We start from the raw sequence: 23,643 nt of genomic DNA, 5'->3' as shown, positions 1-23,643 counted from the left end.
TACGGTTGCCGAATGATGGAGGGATTTAAATGATAATCTATGGCATTAACTTGCACTTTGAGTTCATTGAAATTTTAATGGGGATTCAAGAATTATTTTGCTGAATGGTAAATTAATGAAAGAGGAGAATAAACTTGAAAGACGGATTTTTTGCATATTAATGCACTTTGCACTTTAAATTCATTTAAATTTTGAGGGGTTCGAGAATTATTTTGTGGAATGGAAAATTGATGGGGGAAGGAAAGAAAATGGAAAGACTTGACTTTTTGAATTGCCATCCAATCTGTCAGATACAATTGAGGGTTTGTCATCATTTGTTTATTTTATATTGGCAACATGAAAAATTTCCAGTGAAATTTCCAAGAATTTCCGCTGAAATATCGTGTTGGCTATACAAAATAACGTCGAATGGTGCAATCCTATTGGCCAAGATTTGGATGGGAAAAATAATCACTGAAATCTGAAATTCCCGGATTTCCCTTCCCCTAAATCGCATTCAATATCACAACTCTGGAAAAGTTCTAAAAATTGGCTGAATTGCCTGAAAATTGAAAACAGCTCATAACATTTTTGTTGTATCACACTATTCTTTCCCTTTTAAGGCAAATTGTCTTTTAATTATTGAAAGATAATTATTCTGAATAGAATATTTTCATGCCATTTCTGCAAGACACCCGACTCATTACTGAATCCATATTATGCTAAATTCTGTTGAAAAATCAAAGGTCGATGTATAGTTTTTAATTAAGTGAACATTCACGGTGAAAGTAGAGAACATTTCCCTCATTGTTACCATCTCAACGTACCATCCAGATATCTGACATTTTGCAATCCCCCATTCCACAAGTTCTCATTCACATTGACGTGGAAATGGTTAACGAGTAATTTGTAAAGACTTCCATCATAGTTTTGACACAATTCTCCGTGAAATTGTATCGCTCCTTCCTCAGTCTCCGGTCCAATCCTCACAGTAGTAACGTGACTCTTATTCATCGATTCCATCGCAACCATCTCACGGCTGTCTGCATTCAGCCGGGGAGAAACCACTGAAATATTCAAAATATTCCTTCACTCCTCTCAATCGTTCTTTCATTTTTTTTTTCCTCAATTCCGTTGAAAGAGAATTTTTGCGATAAATTTGTATGGAGAAGGCTTTACCATGTGGAGTTATAACGCTGGTATTCTCATTCTTCACTGTTAAATCATCATCCTTGAATCTCACGGTTTTTCCCTCCCGTTTATTGAACACTGTAGCGTCACGAGTCAGGCAAGACTTCCTCACTCTTTTCAGAATTGGCTCACGTTCGATAATACACATCATAGCTTCTTCAATTTTATACATTTTTGCGAGAAATAAAATTGATGTTAGGTGTGAAATATTCCAGGAGCTTTTTGTACAGGCAATATCGCGCATTTTTGGGAGAAAATTGGAGGTAAATGGCCCATTTTAAATATTAAATGCAAATTAGCTACTGCTGAGTAACGTATTTTCACTCGGGGCTGTCATATCAGCGAGGGCCAAAGAGCTTTTTTCATACAAACACGTGAAATTGAATGGAAGGACATCAGTGTGATCAATTGATCCAAATTTTACTTCTCTAATTCATTACTAAATTTTACAGAGAAATATTCGTAAAAAATGACGAAACTCGCAGTTCCCTCACTGATTCCCTAATCAACTGCATGGAGAGCAATATCCAATCGTAATTACCTATCTTTTTCATAATTTCGGAGCAACATCTACTGGAGGAAAGTATCTCGCAGCGTTCCGCAATTTTTATCTAAATTCCCAGTGAAAAATGGCGATGCCGTCGTGTAAATTCTCTTAGACACTTTTGTAATTGGCAAGCGAACTTAAGTTCCGTAATTTTTCCTCAATATCTCTCTCCCTGTACTTCGCTCTGGAATTATGGAAGAGATGGGTAATTTTTATTGAATATTTTTCTCCGTGTGAGTGGTGTAAGAAGTATCTCAATGTACCTTCCAGGTTGATAGTTCATCAACAATATCTACCCTCCAGAAAGTCTGAATGAAACTCAAAAAAAAAATTTGAAAATATTTTTTCATGACAGAAAAGAACGCATTTGCCTGTACAAAATTCTCGATACTGATCCAATAATTCCGAATTCGAACTACCATCAAACTTATTCTGGAATTTCATGAGATTCCATGTTGATTCATGAGGTATTGCAATGGTGTTTATCCTCCGGAAATCCAGACTGTTGAGCTTGGCCGTTGCATTCCAGTGGTCTTCATTGGCAAAAGAGGCTGGAGGTTCCAGAATGAACTTGAGTGGCTCCAGATGTTCACAGTATTCGCCAAACTCCTCATTCTCCAGAGCCTCGTTCCTCAGTTCAACGATTCTCCTACCCGCAAATCCATTATCATCAGAAGAGGACTCTCTCTTCCGGAAAACATCTCGTTTCTTCACTCTTCTTTTGGTCTCCAGCCATTCCCTATTCTTTCGTCCACGTTTTCTTCTCCAGGTAGCATTGAACATAGCCCTGAGAAACACTGGTAGCCGAGAAACGCGTCTATCCGAGGCATCACGGCATTCCATTGGGATTGATATTCTCCGATGGGAATGGGAATTCTCATTGCTCTGCTTCACTATCGGACGCTTTGTGATCAGAAGTGGATCGCAGGATGTATTCGACACCACTGTCGAACGTGCCTCTTCAATGCCAGTGAGACACTGTGAACACCCCGGGATTCTCATTTTTTTTCAAATGATTTTTATCGGTATGAGTGTAGCTGAATGATCACAATCTGATGGAGAATTTGGAGCTATTCATGAATTTGGTGATGCCAATCCTCAGTTCGATTTCCGATGATAGTTTGGCGGACGATTGAGAATTCGTCGAGAATGTCTTCAGGGAGTGATATTTTATAGAGATTTTAGTGGGAAATTCGGTGGGGTAGAATGGTGCGATTCAATTATTGAAAGTCGAGGTCCATCGCAACAGGTCCTAAACTGATCAAAGCGATGTACAATCACAATAATACAAAAAATATCTTCATTTGTGTTTCGTTTACTTTTCGTTTAGTCACTCATTTTCACAGGATTTGAGCTGGGAAATGTTGGTTTAAATTGTTGTTATAGCTGTTTTTTAACACTTCACTTCAGTCAAGTTACGATTATTTGGAAAGTTTTACGTGATCTGGGGTGTTGTGGTTCGAGGTTTAAAATTTCTGAACGATTTTACTCACTTATCACGATGATCTAAAATTAGCAGGCTTATTACCCTAAAAACAGGAAGCGGAGCCATTCCATCAATTCCTCAACTAATCATCTGCAGTTCCTAGAGAACAATTACTGTAAGTGCCTGAATTGATTTTCAAGAACTCCATTCACTCCTACCGAACATTGTTGAGTTTCACAAGAACTCTTGGTACAAAAAAATTTCCAAAAAAGTTGGATATCATCGTTGAATCAGTCCTGTACTATCCTCTCATTGGCAATTAATCAGTTTCTACATCACTGATCACGAATTCCCCTCGACCTCGTAGACTCAACCAATTCCACCCCCCCGGAATCTCCATTCTATTCTCCTTCTCCCCCAAGTGTACAATCCTTTTAACTTTTTTTCCCACTTTTTACTGAACCAGTGTTCTTTTTATTTCCTCACTTTTCCACTCACACTCCAACCCCGGAGACGAGGTGACAGCGAAGCACCAGCGAACAAGACTAAGAGAAACTCGTAAGGAAACGTTGAAGACCCCGAAAAGGATCAAGTACACTCCCCGTTTATATTTTTCAAGTGCCTGGGCCTTAAGTGGAGAAGGGTGCGGCCTCAACATCCCGTGAAAGTACAATTGAAGTATCATATTGACGGTGAGGATTATCTTACAGGGTAGACACAGCCGGTGATACTCAAGTGGGCGTGTACCTGTCTCGGGACCTGTGCCTGTCATGTCAATCGGTGAATCACTGTCTTGAGTGTTACATTTATCGTCCTTTGTTATAGTTTTTTTGGGTTAAGTCAAGTTCAAGTTGGGGATGAGAAGAATCCGGATGCTAGTGACGAGAAGGATTTTGATAATTGACATTAAATACATCAAGAAAAAAATATAATTTTGCCAATGATCTCGGTTTTGGACAAACAAATGCCTGAAATTTCCAGTGGAAAATCTGCTTTAAATTCTCGTCCGCAGAATATTTAATTGGAAAAATTTATTTTTTCATTTCTCTCCTCCCCTATAAAGCATTCGTCGGGCATCACAATAATTAGTTTCAATTCAGGTGAATTGTGCATATAACAATGAGATAGCCAAAATGGTACAGATGATTGAAATTGACAAGTAGGAATGATATTATCATCCACTCATCGCTGTCCCCATCACGACCCCCTTGTTGATCAATTCGAGAATAAAAATTTAACCCCCGTATTAAAAGCTTCTTTTAATTAAACTTTTATTCCACCTACAACTGTACAACATTCTCTCCGAGGCTTCTGATTAGTTCCGACTTATCTCACCAAATTACCATATAAAGTGGTCATTTTGAGGATTACCTGACAAAGCTACCAAGATTCTCAATTCAAAAAGACCTGGAACCCTTTCCACTTGATTAATTCTCAACAAAAAGGGGGAAGTTCCCGATCTCCAGAAGAAACATCGTCGTACTATATCAATCGTTCAGACACATTTACATCCGTATATCATCTTTACTGATAAGGTGAACCAAAAATCGCGAAGAAATACGTCTCCAAATGACCGAAAATTCTCTCTTCGAATATTCGAAAAAATAATACATCGTAATTTGTCACAACTCAGTCATTAAAGAGATAACATAATTCCGCATCATCTGATCATCTGATCATCTGATCTGATCATTTCTACATCATCAGACAGAATGGGTGAATTGAAAAATAGAATAGTTTTAACCTCTTCAGTGGAAAACCAAAATAAAAGGAGATATATCCTAGCATGGATCAGACAAGACATAAAATATAGCATTTTCTGGTTGATGGCGGCGGTTATACAAAGTTAATTAATAAATTTGATCTGCTCGCCATCGCTTCTACATCTCCAGTAAAAAGTTTTGATATGTGGCAATAAAAAAATCATTATAAATCCATAGCCAGCAGTGTTACATCACCGAGACCCAATTTTGGCCACAAGTACAGAAACACTGAAGATAGCTTCTTTGGTTAAGTCGAGACGAACCCCTTCGAGTTATTGGTTTCGCGTAAACTCCTCTTGGCAAAGTTTCTACAGCCTTCATCCTTCCGGCAATATGGTTGCGCTTCAGAATCCACCCATCTAACAAACCCCTCAGCCCAATCTACCACCCCAACTCACCTCTGTTGTGCAAGATTACGGTGAAGTGGTTCGTGAAGAGATACGGTCAAGAGGATCATGGACAATCTTTTGGGCAGGACTACTGAGAGAAAGTAATTTCATAATCTTCGACGTCAAGGGGTTTTCCTCCACTAAAATGGCGGTTTTAGGGAAAGGGAGGATGAGAAGAAAGGGGGAGTGAGAGAGGGTTGTGTGGATGGGATCTTGAGCAGCATCTCGACTAATGACGCAACTGCCTCGTTAAACCGGACGTAGACTTCTAACTTGTAACATTTGAGACATCGACCTCGAGGAGAAAAACATTGGGGTTTAAAGGGTGAAGAAGGAGAGAAAGAGAACAGGCGAGATGGGGAAGGAGGAGGGGTGATTCTTTGTGGGCTTTGGAGAGTTCAGTGGAAATGTAAAAGGTTGATGTAACAGATTCGAGTGACTCGAGAGGAAAAAAAAAACAGAAAGTTGGCGTTTACTTTGCACACAGAGAGAAATATTCAATAAAAATTAGATATTCTCCGTAATTCGAGAGCGAAGGAAATTGTAGGAAATTTTTTGGAAGTATCACGAAATTTTTGGTGAAACTTCTGTAATTTTTATCTGAATCGTTGATGGATTTGACAGTCAATTGTATAGATAATGACGAAACTGTGAGCTCCATAATTTTCTTAGAATATTTATCTCAGTGTAGATCGATGTACATAATTATTTAGCAATCAAAAAAGTCTAATTATGTACTTTAGGTACTTACCAGTGCCGTTTCTGGTACCGGATGACTGTACACAAGTGGCTGTGGTTATTGTTCTTGTTGTTTCTGGAATTGAGAGAAAAGAATCGTGAGAGAACTGGAGAATGATACGAGGAAAGTAGTGTCGATGGGTTCACGTACGCGAAAAAAAATGTCAGAATTTTTCTCAAGTTAAATAAGAAATACTGCGTTATGTGGTAATGAAGGTTCAATGGTTTTCGGATTACAGACTAGAAATTTCAGTAACACAAATTGAAGACGGATGGATTTTTTATGATAAATTCGATTGAATAAAAATTAATGAAGATTGGAATATCTTTCTCCGATGTTAATAAGAAATGCATCTCTGGCTGGGTTGGTAGAGTGAAACGTATATTTTCAATTTGACGAGAAACTAAGACTAGCAGTAATCAATGCTTGAACGTCACAATCATATAAATAAATGTCATAAATAATTTGTTAGTGGAACAACCATAAATATTATCAAGTTTCTCTGAACTACTGCCTTTCAACATTTTTTCAATGCATCTTTTCTATTCCTTTTTTTATCAACGGATGGAGTGTAGATTGGAGTTGCAACAGTTGGTGCATACTCACTCTGGATGGTCTCGATGGAGGTATTCTCCTGGAGGCTACTTTTGTAGATTCGTCGCTTTGGCGAACCAACAGACTCTCTGAAAACAAACAGAAAAAACAGAGTTATTTTTGTTTCGAAACAACGTTTTTTGTTGTGACGAAAAAATTCAATAAAGTTCTTTCGAACGATGAAGAGAATGTTTTCCTTGTTATTTCCAGGTCAATAATAGCGCCAGATGATTTATTTACACTGTTGTTTAATATATTTCTAGCCGGTCCCAGGTAATCGACTGCTAGACTTCCAGTTCTTTGAAATTTTTTTCAAGGACCATCTCACTATTCAAATAATACGAGTGTCATCAGATCACCAAAAGTTGACCCGAGCGCGTTTCACTCTTAAACGAGACATCTTAATTTTTAAGTTTGAATGATCTGCCGATAATTTTTTAACAAAACTCAAGACTATAAAAAATATGGAAGACAACTTTGGAGGCATCACGGTACATTAACGAGCTATTATTCGTCACACTCCCCTGAACCTCCAATACAGATCACTCAGAGTTGCCACATCCGGTCGAGTACGACTGTACACCGATACCTCCAAAAAAAAAGAGACCAAAATAAAAAAGAAACATTCAGGTAACGTTGAAGTGAGATATTCCGTTTCGTTGTATGCAAGCGGCGGGCAGGGAGGGGAGGGGGAGGGAGGCTGCTCGTGCGATTGATCTAGACGCTGATAGAAAATACAAATACGGCGCTCCCTCATCGTACCGTGACATCCCAAGTGGCCCCTCCCCCTTCGAATGTTCTCATGCCCTTCTGTCCGTGCTTCCTGTTTCATTTCAATCAACAGAAACTCTGACTGTTGAGTTTAAAACGAAAATCAGTCGATTTTTGTTGAAAATTGTTCACACAATTCCCCGGGTCAGAGAACATTGAGATATTATTGATGTCATTGGAGGGCGGTTGAGATGAAAGTGTTGGATGACCTGTACTATTTCAATTTCTTTTTAATAAGAATTAGTGGAATGAGTTTATTAAGCTCGATACCACGGAGAGAGTGTTGATAAATATTTTATTAACACAAAAATCGGAGGATTGCAAAACTTTTGGTGGCAAATAAAGGTCAATATGCTCATAGACAGAATTATCGAATTCTCTTCGGTTAAATCAAGTGTTAATTGTATAAAAATTCAAGGAAATCATCCTCGAATAGTTAATTAGCTCAGATGGAATCATATCAGTTGCAGAAGACACAGAGTTTAATAATGAATAATATGAAAGTTTGTCACTTAGTCCACAAATTTAATGGAGAACGAAAAATACGTTATTCATAAGTACTCGTATGAACTGATCAAATGAGTCCTGGAGCATTCTGACATCCATTAACATAAATCTGTAACTAATGGATTTTAATACTTAATACCATTGGATTGAAACAGCCAAGTAATGATATGAGCTATTAAAATACGTCCAGAGTGATTAAGTGCTTGTTTCAATCAACGGAAACTCCATTAGTATATTAGACTCCAGAAGTGTCTCCAATGGAGCAGTACGAAGCAACTTACTCATTACGACAATAAACCATCGGGATTCATCGATCCGGGAACCAATCTCGCTAATGTGACTTCCAATATCTTCTAATGTACGTGAAAAATGTTGGAATACATCCCATGAAAATCATTCATTCGGGTTCGGGAAAATAACTAGTCCGTCATCATTGATTTGAGATGTACGGCCTCTAATACTATCAGAGCTTTTGAATGATCGATTAAAATGTTCTACATTGTCAGCTTTGGAAATTGTATTGGAATTGAGAGGCAATTCCGTTATTTTGTGGAGGTATTGATGAAGAATAATTTAATTGGGGCGGAAATTTGTTAACACTGTGTAGAGCTCATGACGCAAAAAATAATCTGAAATTTCATCTCATGGACAAGTGATCACGATCGATTGAATCATTTCGAGAAGGCATCAGATAATCAAGTTGGATTGGGGGAGAGAAGAGATATTAGTTCTAGTTAACTCTCACGAAAGTCATTTTTTCAGAAGATTTTTTTAATTTTTACCTGGGAAAATATTCTTGAAAAAGTCTCTTCGAATTCTCTTTGAATATCGTTCAGAAATTCTTTTTCTAATTGCAAATTGAGACTAATTGAGACCTCAATTATCTCACTGAATTTAATTGCAAATAAGATAGTCGATTTTCCCTGGTATTCAAGATACCTCTTAATGAAAAAAAAGAAGTAAATTCCCATTTTCAGCAGAGAAAAATCACACAATAATTCACCCCTCTCCCGCGTTAATAATAGTAACAATATTTTTAAATTAGAGTTGAATGTACAAAGTAAAGGTATTATAAACTCACTGGTTGAGACCGAGTTTAAGTTGGTCTCCGGCGTTACGTAAAAGCGTGTGTGCCTCACTGTTAGTAAGGTCCCTCGTGTTCCTTCCGTTGATGCTACTAATGAGGTCGCCTTCTCGTACCCCTTGTTGGGACGCTTTGCTACCCGGATTTACCTGAAATTGTAATAAAATCCTTTTGATACTGGGTATAATTCAACGTAGTCATCCAAGAAGTTGAAAAAAAATTGTTAAAAAAAATGTGTGAATTTTCTTTCATGTTTCCATCAAAAAAAGAAATCCTCATAATTTATGAATAACTCAAAGGACGATTTCCTTATCCTAAAATAATCATACGAAGAAGTGACACTATCGGAAGTACTATAATCACGATGCTATTCAAAATAATAATCGTTAGTATCTCAAGTATTCTATTGATAAACAATAAACTTAATTTATCAACTATTCACTAGAATAAATTTGATAAGAAAATAAATAAATGGTGGAAATGATTAAATATCACGAAAAAAATCCACGAAAATATTCGTTGAAGAGAAGATCATCTGAATTCAAAAGAGATAGCGAAATTTTGATCATGACATTTGTTGTAGCTCTCAAGTCATTCTATAAAAAATGTTCTCATGAAAATTTTCGTATCTCCCCTAGATTTCGAGATATTAATTAAAAACTGGTCATTAGTCAGAACTGACTTATCTCGTTTCACCACTTCCCCACTGAAATAATCCCAAGTCATTTAGGTTCAGACCCACACATACATTAAAAACCGCAAGAAGCAAAACAATTATGTCCATCAAATGTTGCTTAACAACTGTCGCACTACAGACCCCCAGAATTATAAGTTTTCATACGATTTCATCTACTTCTAGTGGACCTCCTTACTGAGATCTTTATATCTCAAAAATAAATAAATTAGATTGTTTATATCAAAAGCTCACTGCTTCATAGAATGAAACAGAATTTCTAAAAATAAAAAATGCAAAGCCAAGTGTGAAATATACACAATAATAACAAGAGCAGTAAAATATTTTAATGAAATTTTGTGGCTGTGAGTTGATCACCCAAAAGGTGCACAACATTTCACCCACTTTACTACTATAAAGTGGTTTGTAGGGGTGAGAGGGTGTATGCATCTCACACTCCCCTCCCTCCTTTTTCGCCATAAATGGCCATAATGTTTTACGATTATTGTCAATATTTTCCAGTTGATTGCATAGCGGGAGGATGACGGGGGTGGGCCATCGTGCTTTTCACGTGAATAACGATCAAGCATATAAATTTGAGTTTCGAATCCTCACCGTTGTGCTTCGCCTCCGCTGGCTCGGTGAACAGAATTTCAGCATATTGAAGAGCTATTTAAAGTCTCTCTCCACTATTTATTATTCATTCGTTTAATGTTCCTCACGATTTTGTTTATTTTCCACTGTACTGTATTTATTACTGCAGAAGTCCACAGATGTTGATTGAATAAAGAGCTTTTATTTAATTTAGTTTGCTTGCTTTTTAAAAACATTAGATTTGAATACAGTGATCATATTTATTTATTTATTTTTTTATATTGCAGGGGTTTCACAATGCACTTATGAATTTCATGTCGTTGCGAAAGAAAACCAATTAAATGAAATTGATCTTAAACGAAACCCAATTTGCATATAAAATATTCAATTCGTAACTATCGTAATTTTCCAGACGACTCAGACAAAAATTACTGAATGTTTAGGAAAAATTGTGACAGTTTCGTGAAATTTCTCACAGTCGGATAAAAAAACGGAAAAATTGTTATCTAGTCATTCAATAGACAACTCAAATTGACAAATGATTCCGCAAAATGTGAAAAATAATCGCAAAAATTAAAACTTTAGAAATTTTTAGATTAAAAACGGGAAAAATAGAAGAACGATTGCGAGATGTTGGAAACAATGAGAAAATATTTTTCTCATTCAGCGTCCAATTTCTCCAGTCCCATTATTTAGCTTTACACCAAAAGACCGGAGAATAACGAGAAAAAATACAGAGGAATGGCTCTTGACACGGCACTCCTTTGTGTCCTAACATCAACAAAGGAGAGGAGATTTTTTTTTTTTTTCACTCAAACCATGGTGGAAGAGTACTGTCTCAACACCACTCTCTCGACTTAACGAAGGTGTAAGACACTATTATATCGATTGGAGTATCGAGGGGAATCACAACTGAAACACTCCAGGGGGTCCGGGTCTACACACTCGATTGATTATACGGCTCTTCCCTCTTGTCCGGCTCAATTCGAGTATCTCGAGGATGTTCGATATTGTACTTCGAGAGGGAGGAAATTGTACGGGCAGTTGGCTGGTCGTGTTTATCGTTGTTACTGATTGTGATAGGTCAAGAGGGTCGTCCGGAGATGGATGGGCTTTTTCAATGTCGATTTTGCTGATGAGACTTCTGCTGCTGTGTGCAATAATGTTTTCCTGGAGAATCCAGAGAGATAAATTTTCTGGAAAAATTGCTGTACGAGTTCTGGAAAAAATTACAAAGCTTCAAAAAATTTAGTTAGAATCATAAAGATTCGGTTACTAAAAAATTTGATACTGTTAAGATAAAATTTTCTCAGAACTTTTGGCCAAATTTCTGGCAATATCTGGACAAATTTCACAAAATTTCAGGGGAAATGGGCTAAAATCAATATCGATCGTCTTGAAATCTGAGAGAGATAGGGAAATTTTTCTAACGACCTTTTTTATAACCCTTACTTGGCTCTACAAAAAAGGTGGAGAAAAAACTGTTGCATATTCTTGCACAGCCCTAGACCGTCACGAATATATGTACAGTCAGTATTTTACTAGATCGCGACTTAACGTCTGGAAAATAACGTTTTTGAAAGCTCACAGCATTCAATTTATTTATTCAAAAATACGAAATTATGAAAATATAAAAATCCTGTATATGACTTTGCACATTAACAATTGCTTTTGAATCTTTTCATCCAATTTTATCACCAAATTTCATGATAGATAATCATTGAATCTACAATGTGGTTTATACGAAGCTGTAAAAGTTATTTAAATATCCTGTACCGGTAAATTGACATGTTTTTATGACCTAAAATTCAGAGTACCGTAAATAATGTATAATCCATTATTCGCATCACACCGTCGAGACTTTCAATTCATCAAGGGAATCAAAAATCAATAAAGTTAATGGATTAATTTCACGTTGGATTGACGAAAGCAGACACCCATGGAAAATTCATTTTCCTTACTTCCCGACTATCTCCACAGCGATAAATTTATCGAATATAAAAAATTGTCACTGAAAGTTCAGGAAATTTCTAATGGTAAATTGTGTCATTGCAACAAATAAACATCAGATTAATTTATGCGCGAAGGGCAAGTTTCATTGAAAATCACTGTATCGTTCAACAGATATGTACCATGACTCGTCGTTATCTCAGTCCTATCCCAGCAATTACCAAGAATTAATATATAAGGGGAAAATGTTACTCTAGATTAGAGAAATTTCATCCTAATTAAATAAAAAATTACTGGGCCGGTGGAGCAAGATTTATTCCACTGGTAAAAATATTACTGGATTATCGCAACCTGGAATAAAACCCAATCAACATACATTGATTGTTACTAAATAATAGAATAGACAGGACATAAAAATTGAAGAGATTCAATTGAAGAGAATCTCAATTCAATTCAATAAGAAATTTGACAAAAATGCTCGAAAAAAATCTCATTCAATTCAATGAAATGAGATAACTAATTAATTATGGAGGGAGACGATATGTGCAATAACCATTCCAATGTATGTCCCCAATTCATTAGCAAAAATAATTATGCTACATAAAACACAAGAACAATTTCCCCATGTGTTTAAATAATTCCAACTTTTCGTGGGTTCTCCATAAACTCCCTCAGGCAAATTTTTCTTGTTCACAAAATTGGCTAATATCTCCACGAAAAATAATATTTCAAGTCAAAATTTGTTTGCTGTGAGTGCGCATATACCACTCCAACCCTGATAAAATTAAAAAAATGAGAGAATGTAAAAATTTTTATAAACCAAGTTTTTTTATTATATCTCGCATGTTTAGGATCGTTCATTAGTTGGGAGAAGTTGTTCAAAAGCGCTGAACTTTGCTTAATAATCCTCTCGCATAAAAAAAGTCTGATTCACCCACAAAAAAGGACAAGTGTAAAGGACCCCCTCACCCCTTCACCCCAAACCATTAAAAAACAATTCAATAAACAATTCATTAGAATTTGCGCCGTAAATGAGTCAGTGGAGCCGATTAAGCGGATTGAAAATGTACAAATAATTATTCAAGTATTTTTAATGAATCATTCGACTGAAATGTTTAATAAAAAAACATGAATGTTCAACGCAACGTGGGAATACTGGGATTAAGGGGGATGAAATGAAATAACACGTACAGTGTAACACACGAAACAGCACGGGACACTGGGTGATACTCCAGAGGGTGGATAACACAGCTGGACACACGGTCTCACGAATCTTCGGACGAGACTGGCGAGCGCGGGGTTGTGCATTCCCTCAACGGTTGCATCGACTACACTGGGAAATGGGCGCCAGTTGGGGGCGAGGGTTTGGCGCCGGCATCCACAGCTACACAACACGCGCAAGTCTACCCAGTAACGTAAACCTCTTCCTTTACTCTATTTTTCGTTTCGTGTCGCCGCATCCGAGGATAGAAGTAAAATAAGATGACATTTTTTGGAAGCGAAACGGTGAGAGACAGGAGTTTTTACCCAATTTTTTTTTGTTTAACACTATTTTCCTAGTTTTTCAATTCTGAAATGCAAAACAAGGTTGTACTTTCGTCAAAAGACGGCAACAGGGCAAGCCGTCCTTGGTATGAGCCCCGGGTGCGAGTCCCGATCAGAACTGTATCGCCGTCTGATCAGTTCGGGCTTGATCTACTTGTCCGATCTCGCACGGAGAGAGAAATGTAAAATGACGTGGAATTGTCGTAATTCGCGAGAGAGAATATTAGTCCACACAGAGGAAAAAAATCCCGGAAAAATTACACTGGAAATTTACTGTGCCCAACACACGAGAAAAATATTCAGTGAAAATTTCGATTATCGTAGTTCACTTATCGATTACGAAATCGCCCGGGGGATTTTATGTGACAGTGTAGTAATTTTTTACTGATGATTCAGATAAAAATTACGGAACGTTGAGGAAAAATTACGCAACATTTTCGTGACATTTTCTAAAATAAATGCATTTTACCCATAAATACAGTCATTTTCCGCGGATTTTTTCCCCCGCACTGGTACCAACATTTCTTCTTTTTTCCACTTGTAACATAACGTACTATTTCGTAGAATTGTATTTCCCGATAACGCTAATCAATGATAAATATCAGCCCCCAGCCCTGAGGCAAATACCAATTAATTTTTGCAGTTATTACAGTCGTAGCAGCTGAATACAATAAAATTATACAATTCAGATATATTCACTGTCAAAAATGCCACTGCATCACCGAACAAAAAATTCCTCGTTAAAATCGAATAACAATACGTATTATCGGAGGATCAGAGAACACATGTACGCATCATGTATTCTCCTCTATTAAATTATGAATGACTAAACAAATAACTGAAAAGTCATACCGTGATATAAAAACTGAAAAGAGACAAATATCTTTTTTTACACATCTTAATTTATCAATGAAATCGATCTTCACCGAGGTGCACTGATTCAAATATTTGTGAATCTTCGTCAATGAATGGCACTACTAATACGAACATCCACTTGAATAATTCGGATGATTTTCGACTATAACAATAGTGGTAATGAGTTAATGGATTAATTGGATGAATTGATTAATCTATTCTCTTCGGAAACAGGTAAAATGGACATTGAAATGAAACTTTTCCCATTGCGAGAAGGGACTAAATAATTATTAAATAATTCCCATGAATGAATCCATCTGCCGACAACGTGGCTTTTAATTCCATCGATCGATCAATCAATTAATTAGCTGATTAAGTAGATGGGTGAATAATGAAAAATGTCTAGAATGAACGGGAGAACGGAAAATCATGTCTAGTGAACCCATTTAATTAATACCATTCATTTTATATCACATGTACGTGTAAATCGAAACTTCGGTTGCTGTTTATGTCATTGTGTTTTGTGTAAAATGACAGGAATGCAACATTCTACATAGTTTCCTTAACTGTCGTGTGAACAGCAGAATGTCATTGATTCGGTACGAGTTTCTTGATTATAATAGAAATTTTCTCGAGTCAAACCTGCATTTGTCCCTCAAATTCTGTCAAAACTTTTCAAAAACTTCCAGATATTTTACTGGCAATTCCGAAAATTTTACCTCAATAGTCTGAGCTTGTTTCATAAGAGGAAGAATTAAAAATTACAATAAAAACAACATTAAAAATTACATGAAAATGACATTAAAAGTTAAAAATGACTTGGCCCTCTGTAATTTTCATCGGATCTTTATCCTTACTCCCACATTTCATAACTTCTACGTAATTTTTACTGAATATTTAGTTCTGTGTAAGAGAAAAAAAAATAATCAAAATTCTGGACGAATAAACCTATCTGTCCTACAATTGCCGATTTATTTCGCTGATTATGCGTTCCTTCAAAAAAAGAAATGGATGAAAAAAAAACTCAAATAAAAATAAGCTTCGAAGTCTCTCCTCTCGTGTCTTACGAATTTATTCACTCTGCAAATATTCCAGTATTAAATCATTCCTCCCTAAATCCCCTTATGGGACAACCCCGAGAGTACGAAAGGAGTAAGAAAAAAAAACTGAACTTAAAGAGGGCAAAACGAGGAGAAAGAAGTGAGAAAGAGAGGAAAAAGTAGAATTTATTGGTTTAAGGAATGGAAAATGCAAATTTTTATTTCACCTTTTTCCACCCTCTCCACCATCTTTAAGAAGTTTCGTGTTGGGTTTTTTTTTAAGGGAGAAAATTATCATCAGCAGGTGTTGGTGTACAAGGTAGACGAGGCGAATGGGGAAACTGCACTTGTCTATCGTGTTATGTCGGTGGGGATTCGTACAACTATCGTGATACCAGTGTGCGTGTTCCCATTCCATACGTACACGTGACCCAGTGGTTTAGGCTGTCCACTGATCAGACGGTGCAATTCGGTGACGTGATTTTCGATTGAGGGATTGATTGCGAATGTTTTCAACTGCTTCATTTTTTTTCCTCATTTTATTTTTCTATTCGCGATGAATGGGAGTTAATTCAGCGAATATGGAGAGAAATGTATTGTGATTAATCCGGATGAAACGCTTCATAATCGGCTCAACAATAGAAACAATTTTATAAATGAATTATCAAAGACCTTGAATTCAATTCTATGAGACTGAAGTATGGGGTGCACTCTAGTGCAGACGGTGCAGGATCCATCTTGCCAAGATTATATAAAAGATCCCTTAAACATTGCTTACATCCACCAACAGAAATTGATGATAGAAATTAGCCTTCTGTTCGACATTTTGTTTAGACATCTAATTTTATTTTTCTCCAGAGGGTGAAACGTAGGACAAAATGCCATTCGTCCATCTTTTAGATGAAGTTTTCTCGGGAAAATTAGACTATAATTATAATTTATTAAATAACACGAACCATCCCCCACGCCTTTCACCCTCTGGAGCTTTAATTTTTACCCAAAATGATCTTCCGCGCATTTCACTTATTTACCAATTTGAATTAGTCAAAATTACCCCATCACCAATACGTGATTTCTCCAAAATTACAGTTTTTGTATGACTTAAAAAATAAAAAATTTCTCTCCGCATATCCCCCAACATTTTTTATCAGACAGCGGCTCACTCCCAAAACAATACAACAATAACCCCGGCTCCCCTCCCCCTAGTCAAACCTCAACACTGTTCCTCTTAAAAAAAAATTAAAAGAGGTCAAAAGCCGCGAGATAGAGAGACTACCCTTCACCACAAGGGTAAAGAAAATTCAAAGCAGCTTAGTCGGATGACGTCGGGGGGATCGTAAACACTCACCCGGTGAGAGGCAGGGGCATATCACGAGGATGAATACAGGAGTGAGAGAGATGAATAGGGGGTGTGGTGGAAAGGATACCCCACTGTCAGAGACTCTACGGGTTAAAATATAACGACCAGATAACAGGGCCGTAAAAGGCGCACACCCCGAAGCGATTTGCTGAGAAGAAGCGAATGGCCAGGGGGTGGATGGGGGTTCGCGTGTGTACGCTAATGCATAATGCATTTGCCAAAAGAAACTGGAGAAAAAGATGAGGTAAAAAGTTGGAGAGGTGCATCCTCGGATGTCTGAAGAATCATCCAGAAATTTTTCGCTCGACAATTCCCTCAATTTCCCTGGACGTCATTGCCTCAACAAAAAAATAGTATATTATGTTATAAATGTGACAAAGGGGGAGTTGTAATCTCATGGATTACTGGTTTTACGCACGAAGTACCGTAATTCCCGAGTCAGAAAAAAGGTGCGATAAAAATTATACGAAAATGTCACATGTTACCGAAAATTCCTAAATTACATACCCCCAATTATTTATAATATTATAGTGCGTTATCACTGATCTTTGATAGCCACCTACGTATTTTCAAGTCACCAATATATCAAATAAGAGAAAGTTATTGAGCTGATGTTCACAGAAATTGTTTTTACCCATATTTTGGAATTCGATTGTTAATTTGAAGAGATGTGGAAGAAAAAATTGGCACTTTTGTCCGAGTTTTAATGAACACACGTGGATTGGAACCATTTGGATAGTATTAGTGGCATTGGGGGTATAATTTTACAGAACGTGGATATAAAAATTTTTTTTGGGAGCGTAAACTACATTTGAACTTGAAATTCATGTAATTCGGGGACTAATTTCGCACCACTGTGCGCAACGGAAATGTACCTCAATTATCAAGCATTGTGCTATAAAAATTCAGTTGGATTTTTATGGATTCAGTTGGAGTGAAGGGTCGTACTGTAAAAAGGACAAACATCGATACTATCGATATCTGAAAAGTCTGTCACACTTATTCCTCATTGGTTCAATCGTTCCAGGCGGCTAATTTGTATTCAGAACGCATTTCATGTTAAAATATTCAATCATAATTTTTATAATTACAGCGCGCATTCGGTCTCCTTTCAAATGCTGCCGGAAGTTTATAGCAACCCCATTCAATATCCACTATTCTGGAAATTTTACTGCATCAACAAAAAAGCACAAGTCGTTTTACCCTGAGAACACTGAAACTACGAATTCAAGCAAATAACTTCTTCCGAATTTATTTTTCTGATTTTTCTGAAAAACTAACAGAGCAAAATGGCTTGCCATACTGTATTTTCCACTTGAAAGTACCCCATTTATCTAGTACAATCCATTTTTCATGAGCACCCCTCACCATAGTTTTTCCTCCAAAATAAATATCAACAAAAAAAAACCCGTAATATTAATCCTCATTTCCTCTAATAATTCATACACTCCAAAAAATTCCTAAAAATTCATCTAAAAATTTTCCGCTCTACAACCCGAGCTATTCCAGCTATCATCCCCCTCCCTAACCACTCTGTCCCATGTCATCACGTATGACTCGAGGCGCATTAAAAAAGAAAGGCATCAGAGCCGTGTAGAAACATTACCAAGTGGAGTGAAGTGGCACATTCGTCATTGCAAGTGTCATCCGTTGAAGAGAACACGAAAAGTTTTGAATTTCTCAGGCGTAAAACACGTCAAGGCCTTCCCCCTTACCCCTACCCACCCCCACCCACCGACCCATCGTCGTCTCACCCCGCCCCATTCAGCCCACCACTTCGTATATGGAACTAGCATTCCCCTAAAAAGATTTTCTGTCTCCTCCTTCTCTTTTATTTCCACTTTTTATGCCACCCCCTCTCCCTTCACCCCTTTCCCGCGCCATTTTTTTTTTTCAGTGCAACGCGCGGGGTATCCGGCACTCTCGAGCGCTACGTGACCGGAATCAAAGACGAGAGTGGCGCCAGGATTACGTAGAAAGGCGTAATACACACCTGGAGAGGAAGTGAGGGTGAGGTGAGGCTCTCATACTAGACCTGAATGAGACCGTCTCCATCTTCATATTGATGCTCGATAACTTCTTTATTCATTCCCTCCGTTTTATTCCAACTTTACTCACTTTTGTCTTTTTTTTTTTCAGACGTCTCATTGTTACCATTCAGTCTGAAGTGGAATATCAAAAAGCTTTTTTTTCCCCCTAGAGCTGGTTTCTCGTGACTTCGAGAGGTGAGTTTCAATAAATTTCTATTAGGAGATTGAATCCGCAGAGCTGGGGAGAGGTCGCGTCGTAAGGAAAATGTCAGGGGAGACTACGGAGAGGTTTCACTTTTTGTTTGAGAAAATTTTTATCGCACGGATATATTGATATTAATATTGCCCCTCCTCCTCCTGCCCCTTCCCGCGCTTCTCCTGCCCGATATCATGAAAAAGGTAAAAGAGTTGGCTAAATGTTTTGGGTCTTAAAGATCAAAAAATGGAAAAGCGAAGGGTAAAAGTGATGAATTTTCCTATTTTTACCACGTGCGGTACAACTAAATCGTTGTATCAGTTCACGTCATGTTAATTGAATATTTTTCTCCGGGTAGTGCAAGTGCCTCATACAATTCTATTATAAAAAAGACAAACATCGATTCTATCGATATCTCATTGGTTCACATCTGTCCAAAATGATTCATATAAAATCAGACGGCATTTCAGTAGCGAATTGGTAAAACGAGATAAGTTGGCTCATCTCTGAATCTAATTTTTGGGAAATAACTCCTAATCCAAGCCAGATATCAAGATTTTTGTAATAACATTTATTCTAGTACTGAATTCCCTTCACAAAAAAGATTATGATAAATTTTTTTCTATCTCCCCTAGATTTCGAGATATTCGGAAAAACCTAATGCATTGCTGGAAGTCCCCCATCCCTTTACCACTTCGTTACTAATTCAATGTTGAAATTGTCAATCATGATTTTTATAATTACAGCGCGTCTTCGGTCTCACCTCACTGAAAAACGAAGACTTTCAGGAAATGGCAATTTTTTTCTGCCGTCAGTTCTAAAAAAAATCCTGAACTATCAACCTAACCTGCGAATCATCCCGAGAGCATCATTTTTTATTCACCAGAGGAACCTGGACACCTGGGAACAACGGCGTGAATTTGTAAGAGAATGTCTATGCATCTCCAAAGTGGGTGAGAGCGAGTCGGCGATTGTCGTTGAGACATTGAGTATATCCCCCTGTTCACCAGTTGAGAGTAACAGAGAGGCGGAAGAGGCCGATGGTGTTGGTGGCGGTTGCTGATGAGACTTCTCCAGAAAATAGAGAGACAGAGAGAAAGAGGGGTAGGGCAATGGTGGATGCCAGCTCGTGCCACACGAAATGCATTATGCATTCGGGTGCAGTTCCTTTTACCTAGAAATACTCAAACCCATACCACCCCCACCCTCCCCACTCCCCTAACCACCACCCTTATCCACCCATCGTCCCCCACCCCAGCACAGCTACTCACTGAAGTACTATACACCGACCGAGGCCCTTTAATTAGAGAACGAAAAGAGAGAAGCAATTATCCGTTTGGGGCATACGACTCGGTTGTGCAACCCGGTTTTGGATGGAACAAGAAAGGAAAATTATTTGTATGAATTGCCAACGGGTGGTCCTATGTCCTCGAGAGGGAAAACAAATTAATTTCGTTGATGAAGGGGGAGAAGATATTATGGAGAGTGTGATTAATGGGTATGGAAATATTATCTTGATATTTTAGGGGTTCAGGTATTTTTGCTTTCAATGGTAATTAAAGGGCATTTGTTTTAGCACTTTGAACAATTTGTAATAGTGTGACTTTTTCTTAGCGATAGAATACCTTTTACATAATACAAAAATTAATTTGTTCATATGCGGGGAGAGAAATGTTGGTTAAAAAATACTCTATCATTCCATAAATGTGAAGTGAATCATGGAGCTTTGTTATTTCTTTAATCCAAAATAATCCAAAATTTAATTCATCGTTTTGAATGAATTTGGTTTATGTGGGAGAGGTTGAGAAATTATTTTATAGTTTTTTCACAGGAGGAAAAATAAAGGACAAATCGATAGGAAAGAAAAATCGGAAACGGAAATAAAGGGCCGTTAGTTGTGATCAATTGCTGTGAGAATTTTGCGTGTATTAAAAATTTATTTAGAGAAAAAGATTTTACTCATATTGATTTGCTTATTTTCTCAGCTAACCCACTTCTACTCTGATACCCGCTAAAAATTAACATATCGCGATTGAAAGTTATTCTAGATTAGAGCCATTTATTTTAGACTAGGAAAATTTTATTCTGATAATAAAAAAAAATTATTGTGCCGGCAGAGCAAAAATTACGGCACCAGTCGGATGAAATTTACCAAACGCTCCAGAACTTTTGTTATCTGCCTAAAAATAACTGGACTGGAAGTGTGACATTTACTGTAACTCAGAATAAAATTTCCCTAACTCAGAAAAAAAATTAATCATCATAGATTAAATTCCAATAATTAATTTTTATCAAGTTTTAGAATAACAATGAGGTCACGTTGGCTAATGATACTTTTTACAAAACGAGCGAGTAATTTTTATTCTAATTTTGTCCGTAATATGGAAATGATGTAATATAACATAATCCTTCAAAAAGCATTCATTAATATAAAATTCACTCCACAAAGTTAAATAAGAAAATCATTCAATATTAATGATATATTCTCAATAAGTTAAGCATCAACCCCATCCAATTCGTTGAGACTCCGCCTGTCCTTAGTAATTCACGAATCGATTCGTTTCCCTTTACTGGGGCGAATGGAAGATTCCCGCGGGGTAACTAAAGTCGAAAAAATAGGAGAAAACCGAGGCTAAAGAATAGTCCAATCGCACAGGGCTAACATTGATAGAGAAAACGCCAACGGAATGAAACTAAATACGTTATATATCACCCAATGACTTGTATATAAGCCATGAGAAGGTGGAAAATGGCGTGTATAGTTTCACGGGGATTTACCTCGTGGAGATGAAATCAAAATTTATTGTTATTCGAACCGAAATATCAACCGTAGATCGAAGATATCTCAACAGTTTCACACAAACTATTACATAAAGCGTTTTTAACAATTTTTTGAAAATAAATTTTCAATCCCATTTAACGATGGAACTATCATTAGTTAAGATACTGGCGAAATATATAAAACTGGCATTTCAAATAATTGAGAAAAATGGTACTGCCGCTTAATTTTGATATACAGGGTGTCGAGCAGGTAGGGGCGAACTCTAAACAGGCATGTTTTGGGGGTGATTCTGAGCAGAAAAGTCCTTTTCTACTTTTCGATCGGACTCACCCCTGCAGAGATATGGGGGTGAAAAGAACGGCCAATGGGGCGCGAGCATTGCGCGGCTCTCCGTCCGTGTGCCGCGGGTAAGCAGTGTGCGTGCTTCCCCTTCTCCTCGGGCGGACGTTCCATTCCGCTAGTGAGTAAGAGAGAGACAGGGGGAAAGATATTTCATGACAATCCTTTCAGGGGGGGGGGGGGCGCTAGGATGATTAAAAACCGATTATTATTTACCTTAGTATTATTTATTAAAAGACAACATTCTGAAAACCGCGGGCATCCCCCTTGGCGTTCCAAAGCTAATTATTTAAATGTTAATTATCTCATTATGCAATAGCCTTACAGTGTTTTGTCAAGAGATCTTTTTTATTGTAAATTTAATTTACAACAAGAAAGGTCTCTTGACAAAATGCTGTAAAAGAGCCTATTATCGAGATAATTAATGATAAACATAATTAGCTTTGGAACGCCAAGGGGGATGCCCACGATTTTCCGAATTTTTCCAACAAAAAACCCGTTTTGCCAATTATCTTGTAAACAAATGGGTTTACAACATTTTGTCAAGACGGCTTTTTTGCCAGAAATGCAATTTTAAACATTAATGATCTTATCGAAAAATCGCGTAGATGTCTTAATTTGATAATTAATCGCGGATTATTGTTTAAAATTCAAATCCAATTATTCAATAAACAAATGGATTTACGGGATTCCACCACGAGACATTTATTGTAGATAATTTTATTCTCTGCAAAAAATGTCTTGTGACAAAAGGCCGTAAATCCATTTGTTTACGTGATAATCAAGATAACGCGGTTATTGCTCCAGATTCCGCGAAAATCGCGAGCTATCCCCTCTGAAATTTCCCCGCGATTGTTTATCATTAATTATCTCGATAATAGGCTCTTTTACAGCATTTTGTCAAGAGACCTTTCTTGTTGTAAATTAAATTTACAATAAAAAAGATCTCTTGACAAAACACTGTAAGGCTATTGCATAATGAGATAATTAACATTTAAATAATTAGCTTTGGAACGCCAAGGGGGATGCCCGCGGTTTTCAGAATGTTGTCTTTTAATAAATAATACTAAGGTAAATAATAATCGGTTTTTAATCATCCTAGCGCCCCCCCCCCCCCCTGAAAGGATTGTCATGAAATATCTTTCCCCCTGTCTCTCTCTTACTCACTAGCGGAATGGAACGTCCGCCCGAGGAGAAGGGGAAGCACGCACACTGCTTACCCGCGGCACACGGACGGAGAGCCGCGCAATGCTCGCGCCCCATTGGCCGTTCTTTTCACCCCCATATCT

At 37.3% G+C, this 23,643-nt stretch overlaps 2 protein-coding genes across 15 annotated transcripts in view; both read right to left on the bottom strand.

The window, feature by feature from the left end:
* Window positions 1-23,643, bottom strand: part of LOC135162389 (uncharacterized) — a 139,421-nt gene that overhangs the window by 60,660 nt on the left and 55,118 nt on the right. For 13 of the 14 annotated variants that reach the window (XM_064120791.1, XM_064120789.1, XM_064120788.1 and 10 more), the window contains 3 exons: window positions 8,988-9,139; window positions 6,641-6,717; window positions 6,047-6,109 (listed from right to left, as the gene is read on the bottom strand). In XM_064120791.1, the coding sequence (XP_063976861.1) occupies window positions 6,047-6,109; window positions 6,641-6,717; window positions 8,988-9,139 (292 nt within the window). Of the gene's footprint in view, window positions 1-6,046; window positions 6,110-6,640; window positions 6,718-8,987; window positions 9,140-10,278; window positions 10,421-23,643 lie in introns of all 14 variants that reach the window. The other variant, XM_064120796.1, reaches the window with a different exon arrangement.
* On the bottom strand, window positions 768-4,762 carry LOC135162391 (uncharacterized). Its single transcript, XM_064120804.1, has 3 exons — window positions 2,137-4,762; window positions 1,159-1,326; window positions 768-1,046 (listed from the first exon to the last, which is right to left on the bottom strand). The coding sequence occupies exons 1-3, from the start codon at window positions 2,717-2,719 to the stop codon at window positions 790-792; spliced, it is 1,008 nt and encodes a 335-aa protein (XP_063976874.1). The 5' UTR covers window positions 2,720-4,762; the 3' UTR covers window positions 768-789.

This window comes from Diachasmimorpha longicaudata, chromosome 5 (genome assembly GCF_034640455.1).
Source record: "Diachasmimorpha longicaudata isolate KC_UGA_2023 chromosome 5, iyDiaLong2, whole genome shotgun sequence".
Lineage (NCBI taxonomy): Eukaryota > Metazoa > Arthropoda > Insecta > Hymenoptera > Braconidae > Diachasmimorpha > Diachasmimorpha longicaudata.
Note: the sequence above shows the minus strand (reverse complement) of the source record. Positions and strands in the feature narration are given on the sequence as shown.

Coding starts and splice junctions, on each gene's coding strand:
- LOC135162391 (XM_064120804.1), bottom strand. CDS start 2,719: ATGAGAATCCCGGGGTGTTCACAGTGTCTCACTGGCATTGAAGAGGCA. Junction 1,327..2,136: donor ATTCCAGAATAAGTTTGATG/GTAGTTCGAATT, acceptor ATAAAATTGAAG/AAGCTATGATGTGTATTATC. Junction 1,047..1,158: donor CAGCGTTATAACTCCACATG/GTAAAGCCTTCT, acceptor TGAATATTTCAG/TGGTTTCTCCCCGGCTGAAT.